The sequence below is a fragment of the Schistosoma haematobium genome, chromosome ZW, assembly GCF_000699445.3.
Source record: "Schistosoma haematobium chromosome ZW, whole genome shotgun sequence".
Lineage (NCBI taxonomy): Eukaryota > Metazoa > Platyhelminthes > Trematoda > Strigeidida > Schistosomatidae > Schistosoma > Schistosoma haematobium.
The window spans coordinates 59,772,071-59,799,790 of record NC_067195.1 but is presented as its reverse complement, the minus strand read 5'-3'; the positions used below and the strand labels follow the sequence as shown (position 1 = coordinate 59,799,790).

The 27,720-nt window shown below is 36.1% G+C and overlaps 1 protein-coding gene across 2 annotated transcripts in view; it reads right to left on the bottom strand.

Moving 5' to 3' along the window:
* Positions 1-9,810: 9,810 nt before the first annotated feature.
* Positions 9,811-27,720, bottom strand: part of CNOT1_2 (CCR4-NOT transcription complex subunit 1) — a gene marked incomplete at its 5' end in the record, with an annotated part of 36,056 nt that continues 18,146 nt past the window's right edge. For both annotated transcript variants that reach the window (XM_051211918.1, XM_035731796.2), the window contains 3 exons: positions 9,811-13,742; positions 22,162-22,487; positions 24,038-24,833. In XM_051211918.1, coding sequence (XP_051072041.1) covers positions 13,296-13,742; positions 22,162-22,487; positions 24,038-24,545 — 1,281 coding nt within the window. In that variant the 3' untranslated portion in view covers positions 9,811-13,295. The remainder of the gene's footprint in view (positions 13,743-22,161; positions 22,488-24,037; positions 24,834-27,720) is intronic.

Sequence of the window (27,720 nt, the reverse complement as noted above, 5' to 3'; positions counted from 1 at the left end):
TGGTAAGGAACAGAATGTCTGGCAACGGAGAGACAAGAGGATCGAACAGTAAAGAATCGAAACAGAATGCAATTTGTATGCAAATGCAAGAACAATGAAGTCTGAGTCATTTTGAGACAATCGATGGACATTTTGCAAATTAAGCATTTACTCTATGATTGTTAGATTTTATTAACAAGTCCTGTAATTTTATGTCAAATACATTAGATTGTCCCCACTCGTGTTCGGTTCACTACACTTTCACTATATAACTCCAAAATAATCAATTTACAAGTCTTTCATATCATTTGACAACAATTTTCAGACTATTTAATATTGATTCTGAATTACATATGGAGTAATTGTTTCGTGTTTTAAAGTGGGATAAAGCAGTTCAATAACATTTGACTAATCACTATTTGCACTGGGTCATCAACGAACAAAACTGTCTGCCATACCTTTTTTGGTATTTCGAATTATTTGAATTATAGTACGAACTAAGAATACCCGAAATAACGCAATTGAATCAAGAAGTACGACACAAGTACAAACGAATGTATTGTATTTGGAATTCGAAATTGAGCAATCAACAAGTACAAAGGTATCATTAGTTCATTCAAACACCACACTTTTATTGATAACTCTTTTCCTAGACATATTTAAAAGAAAATTAGATCAACTATAAGTCCTTATCATCAGTATTCTAGTTTGAATATCTGAAAATTTCGTAGTTGAATGTTATGGGTTTTTTGTTAGAAGTTCAGTTTATTCTGGACTACACTGAAAGATGACCTCGAAATGCGGACAAAGAAACATCCATAGATAAATAAAATATTGAATTCAAAGATAAATCATAGGTTAATGCACTATTATTTATGTGAATATTTGAGAATTAACGTAATTGTTTAGGAGACTTATAAACCGTTAATCACTTCAGTTACAACGCAAATAACTAACTGCTTTGTTATTGATATGCTGTGGTTAATCATCGTTTACCATTAGATGTTGAGTCATAGATGATAATTAAAAGAAGTTCTTTGTACTTTTAGTTGGATTTTTTAAATTTAAACCTGTAATCAACATAGATTTTTGTTTACCTTGCATTAACTTGAAGCAGACTACGACGTTTTGTGTATACTTTATAATTCTACAATTTAAGTTCCAGTAAATTTATTTATAAAACATATATGAACAAGAAATTCTGTGTATTTTACTCATTCTGAGCTTTAAATTCACTGAAAAACTAGAAATTGTATGGGTGTGATCAGTTCATGATTTTAGTGAAATTCAACAATCATCATAACTCCATACTGATGATGATGATTTTCTGCTTACCAGTGACTTGTTTCCAGATAGTATAGTGTTCTTACCTACACCATCAACTTCATATTGCCATTTTCATCTCATTTACTAACCATCAATCATAACACCAGAAGGTTAAATACGTAATTTCAAGTACTCTTTGTTGTTCAAACTCATAATTCATGTAATTGTATAGAGGAAAATACACAACACGCAACAATCATATAATAATAATAATAATAATAATAATAATAATAATAATAATAATGGGTACATAATTGGAACATTTCTGATATAAAGTTAAATGACGGCTTGGTAGATAATTCACTCTAATCTATGAATGACAACAGACATTGCAATAATTAATTAATCAAAAGATAACTTACAATTTTAGTGATATGACAACATAACAGGATAACTATTTGGTAAATTTAAACAAACTGTCTCACCAAAGAATGGCTGCATAAGCTCTATATTTCTATCGTTTTACCTCTTCCCAAAAAATGAAATTTCTCGACGATTTAGTGTTCTTGAGATCTTCCCAGTTTATTAGTAATAGTTTCTCATGCATTATAAGCAACGATGGATAATGCGATGACGTTTGAAGCGAACGGTATTGTGTTTGAGTCTCAGAGTGAACATCAACTCAAGTACATTCAGCTGATGAGTCCCAAATAAGACGAAACGCATGTCCTGGATTCCACTGCTAGCCACTATCTATCTTTGCTTATTAAAATCTTAGTTTAATTTTTATTGAATTTTTATTACTTCTTTCATTCATTCGGTATAATTTGAAATTAGAATGAATCAAATCATAAGCATTATCACATGTGTAAATATTTTCAATTAGTCAGTAAATAATTACTATTGTTTCCTAGTTATAAAAATGTGATATAAACTAAATGAAAATTTTCAAAATATTAATGTTTTTTCTAAAAATTGACCGCTTTTTTAATAGACTACTGAGGAGAATCCAGTTCCTTAGTAAAAACCTAGGTTTTTAATGTATCAAGAAATGTTACCTGATCAATGTAACTAGCAAGATTTCCTTGAAATAAGTTTTATACCCGTTAATTCCACTAGTTAGAAAGACATACTTGTAACATTAAAGAAGTTCGTACTTTTTTCGCGTTTAAATCTAGAATGGTTACATATTTCTTTAAAGTTATATATACACAGTAAATAAACGAGAAAACGAAACTCATCAGTGATATCAGTCAACCGTTGGATAGCTTACAATTCACAATTGACTGATCACTAAGTGGTGATCAATGTCATGTGTGTAAGGTCCTTCTTAGTGCAGATCGAATGCTATCGATCATGTTGCAATGTGGCCACTAGTCTAGGTGACTTGACATTGCGTGCACTATATTGAGATAAGATGGTGGTTGGAAGTAGTCAACAGGAAACCCTGGACCCGGGTTTCGTGCTATTTGGCACTCGTCAGCAAGGTGTATCTGTAATGTTGAGGGAACTGGTGCCCCCTGACGGATTCAATCCCGTGTCACCCAGCTTCACAGTCAGAGGTGTTACCACTGGTGCATGCAACGTCGTCACTTAGACTAGGGTTAGTAGACAAACTGATTTACCGTGAATATTGTTTTGAAACTTGACGTTACCTCAGATCAGAATCGATTTCTAGGGATCTGACGCATTATTTGTCTATCCTACTTTAGTTTTTCGAGCAACAACATTGTTTGATTCTTACTATTCAGCGAATTAGTCCCTTCACGTTGAATCATATTCTCAGTGTTTAATATTTCTTGCTAGAATTATGATGACCGTTCTGATATTCATCTTGCTAATTCTTTATACTGGTCTTAGGCTGATATTCAATTTATACTTGATTCTACATTGACTGTGATTAAGGGATTAACTAGATCACAATGATAACTACTGAGAGGTTTGGATTTCTATACCGTCAAATTGACCAAATGTTATTATTCCAAAATGTTTAGTTGTTACCATCTATTGCAATTTTCATAACTGATTTACGCTCCCTTTATTTTGTAGTATATACATAAGTGCCTACATCAGTTACTATAACAAAAAACCATAGTAATCAACAATCTACGTCATTTCCTCTAACCAATTTACCAAATAAGTAACTTCGATAAGAAATTTTATCGATTTATTTCATATGATATTTATGACCTTGTAGCTCTAGACATACTTTTAAGCTTGTTATGCCTAAACATGTGACTAAATTTGTTTTATTACAGCTGATTAGTTAATGCACCTACAGATTTCCCTTTCATAGGACAATCCAAGGTCAAAAGAATCGATTTTGCCCGTAGTAGAAAAAAAATCTGAACTATATGAATATAAAGGGAAGTTTAATTAGGAGCATTATCTTAGTTGCATCGTAACCTTATCCATTATGAAGATGGAATGTGATTTTGGGTTACCTCATGGTCTCAGAAAGAAAGATTTTAGAATATCGATTTGAGTATTTGTTCCGGTAGCTCGATATCTATAATCAAGTCTAATTAAGAAAACTGCAACACAAAGCATATAATTTAGTATAGTTTGACATTAGTCAAGTTACAATCTCAGTTTCGATAAATGGTATCAAGTGACTTCATTAGTAATCAGTAAAACTATTTTCCTTAAACATTACTTATGATCAGTGTTACGTGAAATGTTCTATGGGTTTAAACAGATTTTCTATGTCAAACTTAAGTGCTTTCACCCTACTTAACTTCCCTGTATAAAAATAAATTGTAATGGGTTTTGCGTAATAAAACAAGGTCCCGAAATTATGGATTTTGAAAGCATTAGCATTTGAAAATGAAATTCACAAACATCACGGTAAAATTAAAAAGAAGTTGATTAATTTGTCAGTAATCTGTAGTTCAACAGATGGTAGTCGTAGATGACAGACTTCAAATTGATAAGTCGAATTTCATTCTGATTCAGAAGTCATTTATGAAAAAATTATTGTACTATAAGTTTCTTATTTGCAATACAAAACTTGGAACGAAACATGATAGAGCCTGTGGATTACAAAACTGAAGATGAATTCAAGATCTTTCCAGAATTGCATCAGGTAAACATCCCAGATAACTTCAAAATAATTGTATCAATTGCCTACCGGAATATTGTAAAGCAAATTTAACAGTGATTAACAATAAAACAGCTTACAGCTCAGCTGAATTTCTTTCAGAAACGGGACTGAAAAAACTAGTTCTCTGTACAAAAAAGTCAAATTTTAACTTGACCATCATTTATTACGACAGTATGAAGCCCACCTATCGACATTTTCATAAGGATACTCAACAGCGTGCATTGAGAAAAATGTTTCGTGGATTTCAGAAATCAGAATGAGAATTTGCGAAGATTGCAGTAATTCTTATAGTTGAATTCATGAGTCTATCTAAGCTAGACCAACATTAAAACCCTCGAAGAATTGAAAAGACGTTTCGTCCTAGTATGGGACTCCTCATCACTGAACTCCACAATCCCACACATGGGACTCGAAATCACGATCGTCGGTCTCGCACGTGAATGCCTAAACCCGAGACCACTGAGCCGATATCCAACAGTGTTAATGTCTAACTCCAATCGATTCGTGATCTCGTGCAACCCTTCAACCACTATCTGAAGTGGATAACTGTCTCCACCAGACACGGATTTTACTCCACTGATCTCGGCTTCTCAGTCGAACTTCAAGTAACCCATGTTGAAGTTGATCACTAGTGAGCATAGGATCGGTATCCGTATCGACGGAGGTTAGATATTAAGACTGTTGTGAGTCGGTTGGGTGGTCAAGAGGTTAAGAGTTCGTGAGTGAGACAGGAGTTTCTGTATTCGTGTGCCATATGCGTGATTGTGGATTGTCACTGCTGGTGAGTTCTATACTAGGACGAAACGGCTGTGCAGTGCCCCGATATTTTCCATGGTGGTCCAGCTTATACTGACTAGTGATTTTGACTGTAAATATACTACAATCTCCAAAAATCCCTGTACGGTTACTAAAATAAATTGATAAGTTTCAGTGTTAAATTTTAAAGTGATCACCAAAGAATCAAAATGTCTTAAACATTTGATGTACATATGAAACTACATTAAATAAGGCATCGCTTTGAAATTTCAACAAATTTAGGTCAGTTTTTACGTTCATTTATGCACTGGCAAACTCAACCAATTCAACATAACTCTCATCAACAGGTGCCAGCCAGGCCTTACAGGATCTACTGAAATAAGAAGAAACTACGATGGAGGACAATTGGAAAGGAAATAGAGAAATACTATCTTCAACGTGTCAGGAGGTGCTGGGATCTATATCGAAATCCTGCGCACGATTCACAGAAGAAAGAACAAGAAGACAACAATTAACAACACACGAACAAGAACAGGGAAAGTCAAGGCACAAGCTGAATACACAGAAGCAAACAAGGAAGTAAAGAGGAGTATTAGAACTGACATGCAGAAGAAGCTTCAAGAGAAGGAAATATCAGACAACTTTATGATGCAACGAAGAAACTGGCAGGAAAATATAGTACACCAGAAAGACCGGTCAAGGATAAAGAAGGCAAGACAATCACTGAAATTCAAGGATAGAGGGACAGATGGGTAGAACACTTAGAGAAACTCTTCAACAGACCAGCTCCACTGAACCCACCAGACATCGAAGCAGCACACACAGACCTTCGTATAAATGTCACTCCACAAACGATCGAAGAAATCAGGATGGCCACCAGACAAATCAAGAGTGAGAAATCAGCAGGACCTGACAATATATCAGCGGATGCATCGAAGTCACACATAGAAGTAACTACAAGTATGCTTCACATTCTATTCAGGAAGATTTGAGAGGAGAAACAAGTACCGAGATACTGTAAGAAGCATACCATCAAGATACCAAAGAAACGAAATCTGAGAAAATGTGAAAACTACACAGGTATAACACTATTATCGGTAACAGGAAAGGCTTACAACCGAGTGTTGCTGAACTGGATGAAAGGTTCAGTAGACGTCCAGCTTTCAGATCAGCAAGTCGGATTCCATAAGGATCGGTCGTGCACACACCAAATCGCAACACTACGGATCATCGTTGAACAATCAATTGAATGGAACTGGTCACTGTACATCGACTTCACTGACTATGAGAAAGCATTTGACAGTGTGAATAGAAGAATATTGTGGAAACTTCTTCGAAACTATGGAGTGAGTACATGAGGAGATCGTCAATATCATGCGAAATTTATACGACGGACTACATTGCAAATTCGTGCATGGAGGGTAGCTGACAGATGCATTCCAAATGATGACCGGAGTCAGACAAGGCTGCTTACTGTCTCTCCCAGCTTTTTCTTTCTTCTGGTGGTTGACTGAATTATGAGGACCTGGACATGTGAGGGGAAGCATGCAATATAAAGGATAGGTTGGATGGAACTAGACGATTTCTAGTTGGCAAATGACCTGACACTTCTATCCCATACACACGAATATATGCAGGTGAATACAACCAGTGTGGCAGAAGCCTTTGCATCAGTAGGCCTCAACATGCACAAGGGGAAAAGCAAGTTCCTCAGGTGCAACACAGAGAACACCAACTCAATCACACTTGATGGAGAAACTCTGTAACAGGTGGAATGTTTCACGTCGTTGGACAGCATCATCGATGAACAAGGAGGGTCGTATGCAGACGTGAAGGCGAGGATTGTCAAAGCGAGGATGGCATCCCTACATTTGAAGAACATATGGAACTCAAAATAATTGTCAACCAATATCAAAGTAAGAATTTCAATACGATACAGCTCAAATGTACGGAGTTGAAACTTGGAGAACTACTACAGCTATCATCAAACATGTACATTTATTTATGAACACTTGTCTATGCAAGATACTTAATGTCCGTTGGCCGAATACCTTCAGCAATAACCTACTGTGCGAGAAAATAAACCAACTTCCAGCTGAGGAGGAAATTAGAAAAAGCTATTAGAAGCGAGTCACTAATGAGCGTAATATAATGTTCAGTATAATGTTGTGGGGATTGTTGAGCTTTAATAGACTCATGAACCGATTTAAATTAGACTTATACACCATAGGATTATGGCTCAGCAGTCTAGAGGTTCAGTGTATTTCAAGTCAAATTATTCGGCACTTAGGACAAACATTGTTCCAACTGTTCGAAGATCCCAAGAATGTAAGTTTTCATTTTAAATCCCAAATTTTTGTTGTAATAACAGCAACTGAAATCCATTGTTATCAAATTTACTCAGTTTTGTAATAAAATAGTTTTTATTCATCCTTTGCTTGAATTTCATTCACTCTGTCTTAATGAATGCTTTTACTTATCTTCTCCAAGTTAAATCATTTTCGTCGAAGTTTAATCCTACTGACGAACAAAGTCTCTATTAGAAAATAGAATATCTTCCAAAAGTTTTAGAGTTGAAGAGAATTACATGTAGCTTCTTAAATCTAGTAAACGAAAGCTGACATCAAACAACAGATCAGGTAGGTTGTTTAAACATGTAATGTTTTCGGAAATTATTTTCATTTCAATGCTGATAGGATAAATTCTTTCGAAATAGCTTTAATGTATATATATTGCAATTAGATGACAGTACTGTCGAATTTTTTAGTGATCTCTAGTATCAACATAATGGTTAAATTACCTTAAAGGATAAAATATAACTTACAGAATGACTTTGCATCTCCAAAACATTCAACTTTTTGCTTAGCTCAGAGTATGCATTCTTATAAACTTTATTTTATGTTTTGGATTACGATCGATTTGATTGGAGATTGATGAGTAACGTTTATTATCAGTTTATTTATGTACTTAAAGAGTTTTTACGATGGTAATATGTTAAACATAGATAAAATCGTGTTAGGTTCAACGGGGTATTTTTATGCTATTTTCATATATTCGGTAGTTCGAGTAAATCTTAATTATATGATATTTTAATAAATAAACTAAATTTTGACAAGCTCAATTCGGATAGTCAGCTAGGGTCGATCATAAAATAAATATTATCTTGAGAACCAACTTTTTAATGTGACCGCAAACTGGAAGTTCGAAGAAAAATACAGTTACTCTCCAATATCCAACACAGTACGATCCTAAATTATGCGTATGATTATGGTTTAGAACAACTCATTGTTTCCTACAGACAAATGACGATACTGATGAATGAAAAACCTTAAGTTTTTGTTATAGCCCCATGAAAGTATGCTAGAAACTGAATTAGGCGAAAAAAAGAATCACTTTATCTCATATCACGCAATATATCCATGTATAGTGCTCATAACATTAAAAGTGGTAGTCAAAGACTAAGTTTTTCCATCGAAAATTAAAAGTGAATGTTCAAAGTGTCCAATGCCCAACGCTTTCTATGTAGAGTGTATACAAAACGCAAATAAACCCTGTACCTGAGTCCAAACTTTATAACCCTCATCCTGACTAAATTCCTAAGTGTCTAATTCCAAATCCCGGTAAGCTGAAATATACCCCAGAGTCACTGAACGTGAAAATTGCCTTAAGGTCTTGAATCGCTCATCAAAATAGGATAAGGAATTAGTGTCAGGACTTTGTATTAGAATCCACGGTTAAATTGTTCATCATGAACTTGAGTCAGTCATAATGCACCGATCCTAGACGCCATATTCTACGTTTCAGTCCTAGTGTAATAACTCATTCATTTGCACATGCCGCCTCCTGAATGACTAGAGCAGGGTAAACTGTCATGGATTTCTGGTAGTTTATTTCTGTAGGAACACCCAATACGGGACATACTGACAAAGATCAGCGCACATGCCGTCTACCGATGATGGAATGTACGATAGGACAAGATTCAAGGTTTTCATCACGAATTGACTTTAGATTTGATGAAAGAAATCTTTGTAGCTATATACATGGATGATTTTCGCGCAAAACCACAAAAAGTTATTTAAAATCTATGGATGAATATTCACATGCGCTTAGTTTGAAATTTGATAGGCTGTCTTCTGATTGGCCGACTGTGTCAGGAACAGCTCAAGGCAATTTGGGAAGTCCATCCTGGTTTCTCTTATAATGTAGCCTTATCTCCTCTAACTCGAATCAGGGACAAATTGCAAAAAACTGTTTCTAGTTGGCTAAATATTCGTCGCCGTTGTTTTAAGTTTGTCTTTGCACTGTACTTTTATTGTTAGGTTAGGCATGGACGTTTGTCTATCTCTAAACTTTCCCGTCAAACTATATTATACTGCCAAAACAGCTAGAATTATTAAGATGGAGACATTAAGATTTAAAATAAAGTCCTAGTGGCAACGGTAGAAAACTTCTGAACACTGAATACGATAGCTCTATTTACAAGTTAAATTATTTCAAGTTGAAAATAGTTTTTCCTGGCACAGCACAGTCAAAATGACATTATGTGAAAGTAAAACATTTGTCCCTGCCAATGTATATCTTATCCAAAAAATAACTTTATAAGGTTTCATGGAGAGCTAGTAACTTGTGAACGACCTTTGAAAGATGTTTAAGTGGCCTTGAGAAAGTCCAACCACTTACTATCACCAAAATAGGGTTTTTAATTAGTGTGAGGAATTAGGATGGGGAGTTAGAGTTGGAAACTAAGCTTTGGAATTAGATTGAGTTTTCGTCACGAACTGTTACTAACCATAATGCCAAAATTCCATTTAGTTATATGAATTTCGCACAAAAATCCAAGTCACTACTTTAGATCTGATTGGTTCATCTATAAATCATAGACTCACCGCATTCTTGTCATCCGACAAATCGGCTGAAAACTCAAGAGATCGTTGTATAGAAATATCGTGAAGACTGTTATAAAAAATCTAAAAACGCATTTATAACTTGTTTAAAGGCCTGGGATTAAGTTAATGTATATATATGGGAATATCGACACCAGAATGTAGGAGAATTTAGATGGTATCCTAAATATGAACAAACGTGTATTACTAGCTACCATTAAAAATATAAGCATCAGGATATATCGAACAACCATGTCAGCATTTATGATGAGAAAAAGAACAAATATATTGACTAATAGATATTAGTTAAGAGGGAACAGTACGAACAGGTGAGAATCTATTCGAAAATGTTAAGCGGGTCGAAGTAATGTGTAGTACAGAAGCACATGTGTAAAGATGAGAAATTTATAGCTGAAAGCTTATCAGAAGACAAACACTATTGTGAACGTGATTTCGGTATACCACTTAACGTAGAAGAAACCTTATAGGGATCCATGCATTACAAATCAAATTCTGACTAATATAAGAGACTATATATTTTACCAGAAGTAGATCTACAGTGATATCTTCTATGGAGATAAAACTCAATTACAGTTGAGTGCTGTGCTATGAAGGGAAATACGAGCTAATTCATTTGAAGTTAAAGATGTGTTTATAGATATATTTTGAAAAGGGATTCACACAAATAAAGCTACGATTTAAGGGTTAGGGTTAGAACCTTCGACCATTAGATTTCATATTCAAGTTTCACTTAAACTGCATTAGAAAAACAAGATATCATTCCTTACGAAAACATGAGCGGAATACATGAGGGTGTACAGTTTCACTGCTATTCAAGTGTAGGCGATAATTAAATGCTTCGCCACATAATTCCTTCTATAAATTACCTTGAAACAGGATTTAACCTTATCCCTTCACAATGACAACACGATTCGATAGTAAACCATCTTCCCCGTATAGATAAGTGTTCAAAACTTTCACGTCAAAACAAATTTGAGCAAATAATTTTTTTATTCATATGAAAAAAGAGACAATAAGACTTTATCTCCTTATGATATTCATCAATACAGATATTATAAAGATATGATAAAACAAGCAACTGTCTTTGTTTTCTATTCATGTACACACTAAAAGATATTGACAAACAGTTTTCTCATCAAACAGAAAAACCAACTACATACCTGCAGACACTGTTAACTTCTTTATCATTCAGAAGCACAGATAGAGAAATTATAAATAGATTGAGACGTTGTACTAAAGTATAATGTAATCCACAAAGAATACTGTTAACTAAATGTTAATTTAATCATATATGATATAGCTAATAACTGGCACGAAAAACAATACAGATTAAGTGGTATGTACTAAATGTAGATAAAAAGAAAGAGAGCTGCAGCAGTTAATCAATAGGTTAATAAACATATAAAGAGTAGATGTACCATGTAATGTGTACATATTTGTGTGATGCAAAGAGAAATAGACAAAAAGGATTAAAATTGTTTCATTTCTCGTTTCTATATTAAAATGAAATAATATTGAGCAAAGTGAATAGGAAGTTATTTACCATAGTAAAGAAAAATTTTCTATTACGCTATAAAAAGAAATTAACAGATTTGTAAATGCCTAGAAAGTTAATAGTAATCAGTCAACTTTTAAGGACAAGAAGTAACACATTATGAATCTCAGAAACGTTTTTACCACCTGAGATACAAAGGGAGTATGATGAAGTAAATAATCAATAAAAATAAAGGCAAATGACATCGGAGTAATAATACCTGAAAGATATTACATCGCTCAGATTTAATTTCTTGTTATCTTTGTTTCCGTTCAGGAAAAATCGATTTTGAGAGAAAGAAGAGAATTAGATGAATCAATATAATTAATCAACATCATTCTCATGTTTAGTAAATTAAACCAAAAGTACAATTATGCATACAGATGAGCGAGTGAACAAGCAAACAGAATTCATATCCTTCGATAATGCGTACATGTGCATATTTTAAAATAAGTTTTAAAAAATCCACCAATATTACTTAAAGTCATTATGGGATATTACGTGAAATAAAAAGTTGTATCTGTTGATGCTTTCTTCTTTACTGTTTTGATTCAAGTGCATACCAAAAAGAAAAAAAAGGAGACCACAATAATGTCGATACGTTTTTTGTTAACAGTGAAAATAAAACGGAGATAAATGTAATTAATAGAACAGATGAACGAATGTGTACGTTTATATCGGAAGTTGGAAGAGGCGTGAACAAAAAACATAAAACAACAGTTACAAAATCATATATCACTGTTTTCTGTCTCTACTACTGAAACACCTTAATTGTTGAACGGGCGGTGGAATTCTACCTGAATCAGAAAAAAACCATATTATAATAGTCAAAGTTAACAATTATACTACTAACAAATTGCAAAAATATATTAACACATTATTAGAGAGTGAGGATTTGGGAAAAGAAAGGAAAACAGTAAAAGAAAAAAACAAGTAGAATAATTAAAAACGTTTACAGTGAGAAAAAAACAACGGTAAAAGGAGGCATCTTGTCAACTGAAACTATATTCAACACTAGAGACATGAGTACAAGAAAACAAGTAAAAAGGAAAATATCAAAGTACGAATAAACCAATACAATAAAATCGGACTGAAAAAAATACATAGACGAAAATCAAATTTGTGAGTGAGGAATTGAAAGTAGAGACTATAGAACTTGTGCCATTCATGTGAGTATATCTGCATTGATATAAAAGAAACCGATTTTCGTTAAATCAATAAACAAGATAGACAGTACCCACTGATAGATGTTTTTTGTTTAGAAGTTTGAGAAAACTATTGCTAGTAAAAAAAGATAACGGTCGTAATAGTAATGTTGATAATGGTAATGATAACGGCGATAGCAATAATAATAATAATAATAATAATAATAATAATAATAATAATAATAATGAACGTGAACAAAGTGTAAAAATGTTCTCTTTTCGTTTCTCCCAGTAGAATAATCTCAGAATAATACAAGAAGGGAGGGAGACAGGGCTTTCAGCTCGAACCATACATAAAATGTGTACGATAGGAAAACAAAATAAATTAACATATTAAAAGACAACAAAGATACAAACAAAATGCATTTAAATAAGGATTATGTCGTTTTTTCACTTCTTTTCTTTTAGGTATTCCCATATGGAGCCTCTCTTTGGTACAAGTAAACAAAAGGAATAAAATAATCAAATTGTGAGCGTTACGTAGAAAAAAGGGAAATGAACACACTAAAAGCTGCCCATGTACACACACACGTATTCCAGTTTGTTACTTATGAATGCTGCTGCTCAATATTCAATTCTGGTGGATAACCGTGTAGAAATGGACAGGTGGAACCTTTGAAACACTCACCCATCTCCCAGAATTTACAAGTCACTTTTGTTAAATCATGTGCAAATTCACAATCTTCTTTTTTACAATGTCCACGTAAGTAAAAGCTGCACGCACGACGCCATTTAGCTACAACTGGTTTTCCGCTGACTAATTCTGTACCTGGGTATAATGATGATAATGATGAATCTGATGGTGTTATAGTCGTCACTGCTCCTGGTGCCATTTGACCATTTGTACAACAACGTGATTTATTACATGACAGTTGGGAATTCGAACCTGCTTGTTTTACTGAAGTGAAAGTACCCACTGAAGAAACTGAAATGTTGCCAATGTTCGAAGGTATATTATTATTGCTCTGTCGTCTACAGTGAGCATTGGAAAATCCCTGTAAAAATTACAAAAGTATAAATAATTATATATCTTCAAGAAATGATGTGTTAAACAAATTTGGAAAAATCTCAATAAAGTTATAGTCATAGAAGTTAGACACATTACAATTATTGTCTCTTTGCGGTCGATACTCTATGTTAATACAATAAATATATATTTGTGAGGACAACACTGTTTATTCCGTATATCAGAAACTAAAAAAAAAATATTTAACCACTTGAGATTAAGAATATCCTGTGATAATTCAGTTTTCACTAAAATAACATTTTATAAGTACGAAACAAAACCTTGAGGTGAATTCAAAAGATTACATCTTTTGCATTATCCTCAATCAGACAGCCACAACGTAGAATCAGGCACACATATGAATCGATCCAAGTTGCCATACCTCATTAGTACAACAAGAAAACACCAAATTAATAGAAGCAGTTACTTTAATGGTAGTAATACATATAACAAAAAAAGATTGCACATAAGGATATGAAACAGAGAGAAAGAATTAGTTCGTAGAAAGAAAGATATGAAGCGATTTTAATCTCAACGTTTTAGAACAGACAAACAGTATATACATATTAACATGGCACAAATCAGAATTTAATGACTTTATGGACTAATGTCACGTTTTTGGTTTGGACGGCCCCTGACATTCTTCCATCCATCTCCAACACTAGTAAGTATTGTGCACTGTGGTATTCAGTTGTTAGGCATGCGTAATACGTGGCCCAACCATCTCAAACAGGATCTACTGAAATAAGAAGAAACTACGATGGAGGACAATTGGAAAGGAAATAGAGAAATACTATCTTCAACGTGTCAGGAGGTGCTGGGATCTATATCGAAATCCTGCGCACGATTCACAGAAGAAAGAACAAGAAGACAACAATTAACAACACACGAACAAGAACAGGGAAAGTCAAGGCACAAGCTGAATACACAGAAGCAAACAAGGAAGTAAAGAGGAGTATTAGAACTGACATGCAGAAGAAGCTTCAAGAGAAGGAAATATCAGACAACTTTATGATGCAACGAAGAAACTGGCAGGAAAATATAGTACACCAGAAAGACCGGTCAAGGATAAAGAAGGCAAGACAATCACTGAAATTCAAGGATAGAGGGACAGATGGGTAGAACACTTAGAGAAACTCTTCAACAGACCAGCTCCACTGAACCCACCAGACATCGAAGCAGCACACACAGACCTTCGTATAAATGTCACTCCACAAACGATCGAAGAAATCAGGATGGCCACCAGACAAATCAAGAGTGAGAAATCAGCAGGACCTGACAATATATCAGCGGATGCATCGAAGTCACACATAGAAGTAACTACAAGTATGCTTCACATTCTATTCAGGAAGATTTGAGAGGAGAAACAAGTACCGAGATACTGTAAGAAGCATACCATCAAGATACCAAAGAAACGAAATCTGAGAAAATGTGAAAACTACACAGACATAACACTATTATCGGTTGTTGAGGCTAATGTCCTCTATATCTGACTCCAAATAATAATATCCCGTAACTGAGTATTTTAGGTAGGCTTAATCTCCTAGTAGAATTGCGAATTTACTCGAGATTATTAAAAAGCCTGAACACCAGTTATAGAGATAGTTTATTGTTAATGATTAATAAAAATCCACAAGCGTACGGTGAGCAAGCACACGATGAAACAGGGAGAGTGAGTGAGTCTGTTAAAAATCCATATATATATTTGAGAGTTAATCGGGTGTGGATAGATTATCGATTATCTGCACATTGAAACCAATAGGAAAATAGAGTTAATGTACAAACATACATTCGATCATACACACCGAAATTAACATAGTGAATTGAGTCTGAGTTACAATGACTAGATAAATGATACAGTAGCCAAATGGGCTTGCCACATAAGCTCCCATCCAGAACATTGATGTTTTTATGTACCACAAAAAATTGGATTAACATCTATATTCGACAAAGAGATAAAGAACGGAACTGTTTTTAAAATGAAAGTACAACTCAATATGATGAGTAAGCGTAAAATTGTAATAACAGCTTGTGTGTTGAAACGTTTCATATCGTATATACAAGTGTATATTTAACATTAATGAATTGTATAAAGTTAAAATGTAAGCATAATGATGATCCGTGGGGCCAATAAAAAAATAGTAATCAAAATAAAGTAGGATTTTTATGTGTTATAAGAGTAGTCTCAGGATTTGGTCTAGATAAATATAGTGGTTGCTACATACCTATCTGGCCAATGCACTCTTCTTCCTGATCTTGTTGTAGTTTGTGCTGCTGCTGAACTTTGATTTGAAGTGCTGCTTGTTGCAGGTAGTTTGAATGGTGCTTGCTCTGCTGCAGGTTTAGACGGTTTTACAGTTGTCTGTTTTTTCTCAAAAATATTTCGTCTCATACCGTAAGGTACAAAAGGGCGAGTTTTACCTGTTGAGGTATCACAAGTTAAGGTGTCCTTGTTGTTTATGGGGATGTTTTGGAATAATAATTTCGTTTCCTTAGACTGCAAAAGCTTTTGTAGCTCCGTATCGAGCTTTTGATGCTTTGCCATTTCTTGATAATCTATATCAGGGATCGAGAAGGTATTGATATTTAATCTCGATAGTGCATCTGCTGCCTCATTTGCATTGCCTTTAATATAGCGTATATCAGCTGCAAATTGTGAAATGAATTCTAGTTGACGAATTTCGCGCGGACTATATTTATCATGATTGTGCATCAAGGACTTAGTTAGGGGTTTGTGATCAGTATATATCGTGAAAGAATTGCCTTCTAACATGTAGCGAAAGTGTTTGATGGCTAAGTAGATAGCCAACAGTTCTCTACCGAATGTGCTATATTTTGTTTGCGTTGCGTTTAGCTTTTTTGAGAAAAATGCAAGGGGTTGCCATTGTTCATTGACACGTTGCTGAAGTACAGCACCTACTGCTACGTTAGAAGCGTCGGTCATTATTGCTAAAGGTGCATCAACCTTTCGTCGTGCGAGTAGTGCCTCTGTGCTTAAAGTGCTTTTCAACTGATCAAATGCTTGAATTGCTTGCGGTGTCATTGCTAATGATTTAGCTCGTCCCCTTAATAAATCAGTTAGTGGTTTTGCTAAGTCTGCACATTTAGGGATAAAACGTCTGTAAAAGTTGGTCATCCCAAGGAAACGTCGTAGTTCCTTGAACGAACCAGGCAAAGGATAATTTTTGATAGCTTGTGTTTCCTCAGGAACTGGTTTAATGCCTTGCTTATCAAGTACGTGACCTAAAAAGGTGAGGGATTGTTTTCCGAACTCACATTTGTCAGGATTGACCGCTAACCCATACTCGTTTAGCTTCTCAAAAAGTATTTTCAGATGAGTTAGATGTTCATTTTCATCTTTGCTTGCTATAAGTAGGTCATCTATGTAAGCATACACAAACGGTAAGCCCCGTACCACTTGGTCAATAAAACGCTGGAAACTTTGTGCAGCATTCCTTAATCCGAAAGGCATGCGGACGAATTCGTATAGTCCAAAGGGGGTAGTAATGGCTGTTTTAGGAACATCATCTGGATGAATTGGAATGTGATGGTAAGCACGGACGAGATCAATTTTCGAAAAGATCGACACGTCAGATAGGCTATGAGTGAAGTCATGCAGATGTGGGAGAGGATATCTATCTGGTATGGTCCGGCTGTTGAGAGCTCTATAGTCACCGCACGGTCTAACTTCGGAAGTTTTTCTTAGGTATCATATGGAGCGGTGATGCCCACGGACTATCGGAGGGGCGTATGATGCCCAACTCAATCATTTTGTTGAATTCGTTCTTTGCGATAGCCAGACGAGAGGGATCAAGGCGTCTTGGACGTGCGAACACAGGTGGACCCTCTGTCTTTATGTGGTGTACGACGGTATGCGTCGGTTTGTCGTGTTTGAAACTCGGTCGTAATAAATCTGGAAACTGATTAAGTAAATTGACGTATTTGTCGTTCTCATGATGAGGTTTAACTAATAAATGTATGGAAGTCTCATTTGATATAATCCCTCTAATTTCCTTACTCTTTTCGGCAAGGACAAGTTTCCTATTTCTGACGTCTACCAGTATTTTGTGGAATTGCAGAAAATCAATGCCGATTATAGGAACGAGGACGTCCGCTATGATGAAATTCCAGGAAAAATTAGATTTAGGACCGAAATTTAATTGCAACCGCCTTTTGCCGTACGTCTTGATGTCAGACCTGTTTGCAGCTTGTAGTTTTAGTTTGGGGTCAGGTGTGTTTTTCTCGAGTGCAGTAGGTGGTACTACACTAACCTCTGCCCCAGTGTCGACTAAAAACTGTGTGCCGGTTCTTTTGTCTGTAACATATAATAGACGACTGTCTTGAAAGTTGTGGTCTGTGAGTGCAGTCGTCATTAACCTACGGTCTTGACGTTCCTTTTTCTGTGTGCTTGCAAAGTTACAAGGCGGAGTACATTTTCTAGCTTGTTTGCCATATGTTCTATGGTACCAACAAATGTTATGTCTAGTAGTGCTTGGACTACGTCGTCTACGGCTTGTGGATGTTCCTCTACGCTTGCTGTGGGAGGCATTCAATAATTGGATCTGAGCTATCTGTTTCGTAAGGGTATCAACTGATCGTCGTACCTCGGCGATCTCGTCAGCTGAGCTTGATTGGATTTGAGATACAAGGTGAGTCTTGGACCGTTCGTAAATTCTGTCGGCTATGTCTGCTAGTCTATCAAAATCAACGTCTTCGTCTCCAATTGCTAGTATCTGTTGAATGTTTTGAGGGAGACGTCTGAGCCACAATTGATATAGTAGACGTTTGTCTACTGTACGATTTCCTAATAAGTTTGTCATGTGGCGTTTTAACTGTGACGGTGTATTGTCACCTAGCTCCACGTTGGCTAAAAGTTGATCAATTGTCTGTTGGTCGGTGAGAGATGTGACACGAATGACCTCTCTTTTTAGACAATCGAATGGTGAGTCAGGATCCTGCTTAAAAATGACATCCGGCACTTGTTCAATGACGTCATCTGGCAGCAGTGAATTTGCATAACTAAATTTCGTACTCTGGTTTGTGATTTTGTTTGCTACAAAAAAGCTTTCTAAGCGAGCGAACCAAAGTTCAGCCTTTCGTGGATTAAAAGTAGGTAAAGGTACAGAGATGGCACCCACGGAAATAGATTTAGATGAAAGGCTTAGCGAATTATCAAGTGCCATGATACGAAGAAGCAATAGTAATAATAAGCCGAGGATTGTAATATACAATATGAAGAGAAATCAAAAATAACAACAAGAAATATACATAAGACTCACCGAAAAGAAAAATTGTCACTTTGGGTATATGTATGAGAATATACAGTAATAATTCCAAAGGGAAAATATTATGAGTGAATTTATTATGACTGTCAATGGATTGTTATTAATTATAATAATAATTCCAATATGAAGTTCTTTATGATACTCTTGAGGAGAATGCAGCAGACTTTGTAGGAAAATGGTGCGCGTTCTAAAGGCGGGTCACCAATATGTTGAGGATAATGTCCTCAATATCTGACTCCAAATAATAATATCCCGTAACTGAGTATTTTAGGTAGGCTTAATCTCCTAGTAGAATTGCGAATTTACTCGAGATTATTAAAAAGCCTGAACACCAGTTATAGAGATAGTTTATTGTTAATGATTAATAAAAATCCACAAGCGTACGGTGAGCAAGCACACGATGAAACAGGGAGAGTGAGTGAGTCTGTTAAAAATCCATATATATATTTGAGAGTTAATCGGGTGTGGATAGATTATCGATTATCTGCACATTGAAACCAATAGGAAAATAGAGTTAATGTACAAACATACATTCGATCATACACACCGAAATTAACATAGTGAATTGAGTCTGAGTTACAATGACTAGATAAATGATACAGTAGCCAAATGGGCGTGCCACACGGTAACAGGAAAGGCTTACAACCGAGTGTTGCTGAACTGGATGAAAGGTTCAGTAGACGTCCAGCTTTCAGATCAGCAAGTCGGATTCCATAAGGATCGGTCGTGCACACACCAAATCGCAACACTACGGATCATCGTTGAACAATCAATTGAATGGAACTGGTCACTGTACATCGACTTCACTGACTATGAGAAAGCATTTGACAGTGTGAATAGAAGAATATTGTGGAAACTTCTTCGAAACTATGGAGTGAGTACATGAGGAGATCGTCAATATCATGCGAAATTTATACGACGGACTACATTGCAAATTCGTGCATGGAGGGTAGCTGACAGATGCATTCCAAATGATGACCGGAGTCAGACAAGGCTGCTTACTGTCTCTCCCAGCTTTCTCTTTCTTCTGGTGGTTGACTGGATTAGATAGGTAGTTAGATAACAATGGAAGGATGAAACTTTCGAAAGAAACTAGGTTATCTGAGTTAATAATTCCAATGTGCCGCCGAATGTCCTGGTATGGCCGAGAGTGGTGTGGGTTCGCCCTCTCTCTCGAAATACTCTCACATGGCCACGCGTATACAGCCTCTGTCAGGGAAGTCCTACTCACTGCCTTCTCGTGGCGGGGGGTGTGGTTTACGAAATTGAGAGGACAAAAAGCGAATGTCCGGTGCTTTAACCGGGTTGGTGGACATGGAGAGTCCACCTAGGGGAGTTGGAAAACCCTGACTCCAAACCAATGGTGCACATGCGCTCCAGTATCCTAAGGGAACAAATGGCGTAAGAACCAATCGTTGGTCACCGGATACAATGGGACTGCGTCTCCTTACGATGCTCCACTGCCTTGTGGATTAGACCTTCAGGTAGAAGGCTCGGGGTGTGGTCCCCTAAGAAAACCAGTTACTTCGGTTTGGGCACGCGGGCAGTATCACAGCCCTCAAACATATCACATGAGATCTGTGTGGCGCATATGTATTTGGTGCTTCTTTGTACCAATATCTATTTGTTAAAATAAAATAATATATAATTCCAATGTTGACGGAAATATTCGTTTCGTAACAATATCCGTTTTTCTGTTAAAAACAGCTACAAGACCTATTGATCAGTGAAGTTCCATGTCACTTACAATAAAACTTGACATTACTGAAAGTGATATAGAAAGAGATTTTGTAGAAATAACCTAAGCTAGAACAAAGGAGTTATTTACTACTCCTTGATTTCCAATTATTCAAACGATTTTTGAATAGCAGACCGACAAAAGTAAGTACACATAGAAAATTACATTGATTCAAATGTTCAGCATTCATTATTCCATTCGAATCAGAAATAAATGACTAAAAATTTTAGAACAAAATGCCCAATAAACAATTTTCCGCGAATCAAACACACTTGACGAGAAAATAACATAGTCTACACACAGAATTACACCTTTATAAAAGTGGACAAACATATCACAATTAAGCAGCAAAGCTAAATTATTCTCGTTAAAAATCATTTACCAAATTTATCTTTATTATGCTCAAGTAGTAAAATAGTTTGTCTCAGTATCAATAGACTTCATTTAGTTTATTTATTTTCTCATAATTAATCAAATGCCATATTTCCAAATAAAAAATAACATTGGAATTCACTGCATGATATAAATCATGAATTACTGAATAGTACAGTCTAGTTTATTCATTCTTTTTTCTCTAAGTAACAATAGTCATACGATTTATCATGTGAATCGCTTATTTGTAACATGCAATAATAATCCAAGAAGCACATGTTGTCATGGTGTGGTAAAAATATAAGCATAAACATACTTGATGATAGGTGGTGTCATATTAAAATCCTAATATTTGATCTATTCATTTCGATAAGAAAAATCCAACAAACAATATCTAATATTTCAGAGATGATCATAGAAAAAATAAGCAAGTTTTCACAGCTTTGACTTAATTGTTTAAAGGACATTTAAGAGAATTGAGAGATTAAAATCATACCAAAAAAGAATCCGATGATAGTGAGTCAGTTATCATCTACATAGAGCCTGCCAATGATATCGATCAAAGTGCCATATACATATATACTGATTGATTACTAAGTAGTGTCCAATATTTTCTGTCTAATCCTTTAGTATCTATCGAATTCTATCAATCAATTTGCAGTGTGATCACTAGACTAATTGGTTCGATATCGTGTACACTTTGTCTTGGTGTTAGCTGGTTGAAAATAGAAAGAAGGTAAAATTAGACTCTGGTTTCATGATAGTTGGAAATGACCACAGCAAGGTGATACCTTGAATCTTACGGAAGCTAACGTAACCTAGCTTACTCTAATGACCAATAAGTAATTCACTTTTCATCAAAAATAAGTGTTAAAACGAATTTCACCAAGATAAACAAAACTGCGTTATAAAGAGATCTCTGAAAAGACAAAGGTATTCTAACAACAATAAGATAAACAAAAATAATCAATTTGCATTTTATAATGGAAAAACAAATCAAGGAAATAACAAACCTCCTGTTGTTGTGATCCATTTAAATTTTTCACAGTAGAATTAGTAGTACACATTGGTAGTGGTAAACTTACAGACGTCATTTTATTTTTACCAGATGTAGATGTAGAATGTCCAATAATAGGTAAGCGGTTCGTATTTAAATTTCCAGTTGTTAATGGATAATTCACGTTAATAATCGGTGTACGATTGATAGAGCATGATGTCATTGTTACTCCTGGTCCTATTGTAGATAATGATGTAGTAACAGAAGTTTCTTGATGATATCCAACTGAATGCGATCGTGCTAACATATTTCTTGTGTCGCATGGCAAGCTATTAATTGCTTCTGAAAGAAAATTTAAAAAATGACTAGTGTAACAGTAATTAACGTGTAATGAGCAAGATTATGCCCATTATTTGTAATGGTTTGAGAAATTCAATGGTATGGCTCAAAATCAGTCTACTCATAGATCTTGAGTTACAATAATATTCCATACTCCATATTCCACGAATTAATTCCTTCTTCTCGAACCAAATCCTATATATCCTAATCTTTTTTTCATCACAGCCACCTTTAATACGTTCATATTTATCTTGCTAATTTTATCTATCTATACTGATGTGATGTGACTTGGATCGATGCACATTTGTGTCAAGCCCTATATAGCATATGACTGGTTGAAGTTTGTTAAATTATCTACAAGATTAATATCAGTAGTAGCTAGATTATTTTGGAAGTAAATGTAGTGCAACTGAAGGATTCTACAGACAACCACCTATTTCGTTTGTAAAAATAATTGTTTTAAACAAGGTCCGAAATTTTAAACAGTTCTAAAGCTTGATACTGAATCATCAAATTGCTTTCTGCGTTCACTTATAGGAAAAAAAACTACACATACTATGTCTACATCATTTTATGACTCAAAATAACTAAATGCTAACGATTCTCATTATAACTGATCAATCCAATAATGCACTTCATTATGTTACACGTATGTTATTCCCTACAGAGTTTAAAAGAGACACCAAGTATTTCTTAAATATTTAGTTTACGTCACGGACTGAATTAAACTGAACAACCATTGAGAACCAACAAGAAATAAATAGCTGTTTCATTTTAATATGAGCCTTTTTAATATTAGGCATCTATGACGCCGTTGTGGATCGCGAACCAGGACCTTTAAGTCTGGTGGCAAACAAAAAACCTTCAGACCACAGAGTTGAAACTCACTTATTTGCATTTATAACTTTAGACGACCAGTAATATCATAGTTAGAATACTTGCGAATTTTTTAAGACATAAATGGTTGAGTGGTATAGTTCAATGAGTAGGGTGATTTTAAGAATGATTTATTGCTTTGAGTCACAATTGATTTAATCGCTATACCTCCAGAGAGTAGTAATATTTTGTGATAATAATCCAGTAGGAAAATCCTATACATATGCATTACTTTTGATAACTCAGTCACTTGCCTTACACAGTCAATATAGTTCCTCATATCGACTCGCTTTCGCTATCAGATTAAAGCTTTAAAAATTTGTATTGATTGACTGTAGTATTAGACTCCAAATTATAGCATCAAGTTTTTTAAACCTCGAACGTCCCGTTCAATCAGTGTTTAGAAGGCCAGTTGAATGTTGTAAAAAAAGAACTACTGCATCATAAAACCAGACATCAGCTCACCTGCTTCAGTTTAAATAACCAATAAATAGTATTTTTACTTTAAAACCTTCTACGAGAACGCTTACTTTATTACTTAGTTCGGGATAGATATCCATTCAAATGCAATGAACTAATGAATCATTTGACAGTCCAAGTCAATAAATTAACTTTCATTATTTAATAAATAAAAATTGCACAAGGAAAACATACATTATTAAAAAATAAACTCGTACCTTTTGACCATCCAGTAGAATTATTTACTGATGTTAATGAGAACGATGCGATAAAATTATCATTACGTTTGTTGTTTGCGTTATTAATACATTTCGTATTAAATATCACTTTATCAGATGAATTCATTAGTAATTTATCTGAATCATCATTTAAACATTCATATTTCATTACATCTACGGGAGTTGATGACACAGTATTAGAATGCTGAAGAAATATTTTCGATAATGGCGGTAGACTTGTTGTTTGAGGTGACTGAGATGGATGTCTTAGTGGTTGCGTCTTATGCACTAACGACATATTGGATTGAAATGATTTACTATGATTCCATAGATTTTCGTCTCGATTAACAAATAAACCCATTGAGTTACATTTGTTATTATTAACACTACTATGATGAAGAGAAGGTGAATCAACTAAAGTTGTATAAACAGCAGTTGTATTGGTGGTATTAGTAGTTGAAACATTACATAAAAGATCTTTTAAATCCAAATTTAAATAATTTAACATTTCTATATCATTATCAGTTAACACATTTCGGTTATTGTTAATTAATTCAACAAGTAAATTGTTTGATTCTGTGGATGAAGTTAACACTTTTGGATTATGTTGAGTTATATTAATAGGTAAAGTTGGCCAACATGATTTTGACTTATCCGTAAGAACGTTTTTAGCTTGTATAGAATCGGTTGGTGGCACAATATATTTAGTGACAGCGGGAACAGTAACATCGATTGGTATAGTTGATGGAATATTGGAATAGTATGTCGTATTCGGTTGACAAGAAGCTAAAGGGACCTGTAGGAAAAAACACTTGTGATATATATTATATCATAATTTATTAAATTGTTTAACATGTTTCGTTTTCGGAATTCACTGATAAATCGTGTATATACATAAACGAATTTTACAAAACTAGCCCCCAAATGCCCTGGTATGGCCGAGAGCGAGGTGGGTTCGCCCTCCCTCTCGAAATACTCTCACATGGCCGCGCGTATACAGCCTCTGCCAGAGAAGTCCTACTCACTGCCTTCTCGTGGCGGGGGTGTGGTTTACGAAAATGAGAAGACGAAAAGCGAATGTCCGGTACTTTAACCGGATCCCAAACCAAACCAATGGTGCACGTGCGCTCCACTATCCTAAGGGAACAAATGGCGTAAGAACCAACTTTCGGTCACCGGCTTCCATGGGACTGTATCTCCTCACGATGCTCCACTGCCTTGTGGATTAGACCTTTAGGTCAAAGGCTCGGGGTGTGGTCCCCTCAGAAAACCACCTGCTTCGGTCTGGGCACCCAGGCAGTATCGCAGCCCGCACACAAAAACATGATAAACTGTCTACATATGAAAAATATTCCTCTCGCCTCAAATAACAATCAAGTGACTCGCATTATTATTATTATTATTATTATTATTATTATTATTATTATTATTATTATTTACTAGGTCATTATTCACCGTCTTTTATTCCCACTCTGTCTATACTTATTTTTTCGATTTATACAGCAGCTCGTCTATGGTGGAAATTCGACTTTATCTAAACGTTCTCGAGTCACTGTCCGGTTGAAAATTGTATGTTACAACCGAATATGAGTACTGAAGCAGTTTTTCTGAAACCACGTGCACCATTCAAATTGGCTGTCTTCAACGTTCGCACACTTATGCAGGTTGGACAACAGATAGGGATGGCTATGTCTTTAGAAAGTCTTAATATCGATATTTGCTGTCTATCTGAGACCCGTATTCAAGACTCTGGTGAAGTACTACAGATTCGCTCACCATCTGTCGCTTCAAAAAGCTTGTTTTACGTGCGTTTATCCGGGGGCCTTGTGGCATCTTCGTATGGTCTTGCTGGCGTTGGTGTCGCACTAAGCGCTAGAGCTGAGGCAGCACTAATCGATTGGATCCCCATTAACAGTCGGTTGTGTGCTGTTAGGTTAGAGAGCTCCATCAAAGTGAGAAGAAATCGGCGTGAGAAACGATGTCTTTTCGTCATCTCCGCCTATGCTCCGACAGATTGCAACCCAGATGCAATCAAGGATGAGTTTTACCACCAATTATCTATTCTTTTCCAGAATGTACGTTCGACAGATATTGTAGTACTAGCCGGAGACTTGAATGCTCAGGTCGGGCGTCTAGGCACAGAAGAGAGTCGTTTAGGTGGCCGATGGGGACTCGTTGGTCGCAGGTCAGATAACGGGGACCGTCTACTGCAACTTTGCACAGACCACAACCTGTTCCTGGCTAGCACTAACTTCCGGCACAGTCATCGCCGATGTGCCACCTGGCGTCCTCCCTCTGCATCTCAAGCCTGGACTCAGATTGATCACATCGCGATCAGCTACCGCTGGCGTGGTTGTGTACAAGACTGCCGCTCCTTTTGGAGTACCTATCTGGACTCTGACCATGCTTTAGTCTGCGCCAATCTTACCTTACTTTTCAGTGGCCAACGAAGTGACCGCCATCAACGGATTGATGTTAGCAAGCTGGTTGCAACTTCTGTTGCAAGTAAGTATCGAACCGAGCTAGCTTCTAGGCTAGCTACCACTCCACCGAAAAGTATAGATGAGCATTGGTTGCAATTGCATGACGCCATGAAAATGGCGGGTACAGTCAGTTGTGGGTTTGCGAAACGTCCCGCTCATAAGCACTGGGTTTCTCCTGGTTCCTTACAACTCATTGAAGCCCGTCGGTCTACTCCGAGTGACCGTGAGTTCGACCACAAACGAAGGATGTTACGTAAGGAAATTGGGCAAAGCTTGCGTAAGGACCGAGAAGCCTGGTGGTCGAAGCGTGCTAATGAGCTGGAAGCAGCAGCTGCATCTGGTAATTACCGGAAGCTCTTCCAACTCATCCGAGCCACTGGCAGCAAGAAGTCTGCTGTGAGCGAAACAATCTGCGAGGATGATGGGATGCCAATCACTAACATCCATCGACGTCTTGAACGATGGGCAGAATTTTTCGAATGGCAGTTTAACTGGCCTGCTGCTCCGGCAACATCGGTCAGACTGTCCTGCCCTCCATGGCCGGTGACGACTGATCCACCAAACGAGGCGGAAGTCCGCAAGGAACTCCAACTCTTGAAGCGTTACAAATCACCTGGCCCAGGTGACTTACTCCGGCTCTTTTTAAAGATAGTGGTGACTTTCTGACTAAGGAATTGACGACGTTGTTTACAAATGTTTGGGAACTAGAGAGTGTACCAACGTCATGGAATGAGTCGATAGTTGTCTCTATCTTTAAAAAGGGTTCACGTCGTTCCTGTAACAACTATCGGGGGATAAGTTTACTTCCAAAGGCGTCCAACCAATTGGCTTCTGTCATACTTCGTAGGTTGTTCAAAACCCGAGAAAGATTGACTCGCGAGGAGCAGGCTGGGTTTCGTTCTGGTCGAGGATGTATTGATCATATCTTAACCCTCCGCAAAATGTTAGAACACTGTCATACTTATCACAGGCCAACAATCGTAGTGTTTATTGACATCAGGGCTGCCTTCGATTCGTTGGACAGGACTGTTCTCTGTGATTGTCTATTGAAGAAGGGTGTGCTTGAGAAGTTTATTAACATCCTAAAGGCCCTATATACAAACACCTCAGGTAGAGTGAGGGCATACAACCACCTCTCTCCATTGTTCCATTCGAGCAGTGGGGTTAGGCAGGGTTGCCCAATATCATCATCACTCTTCA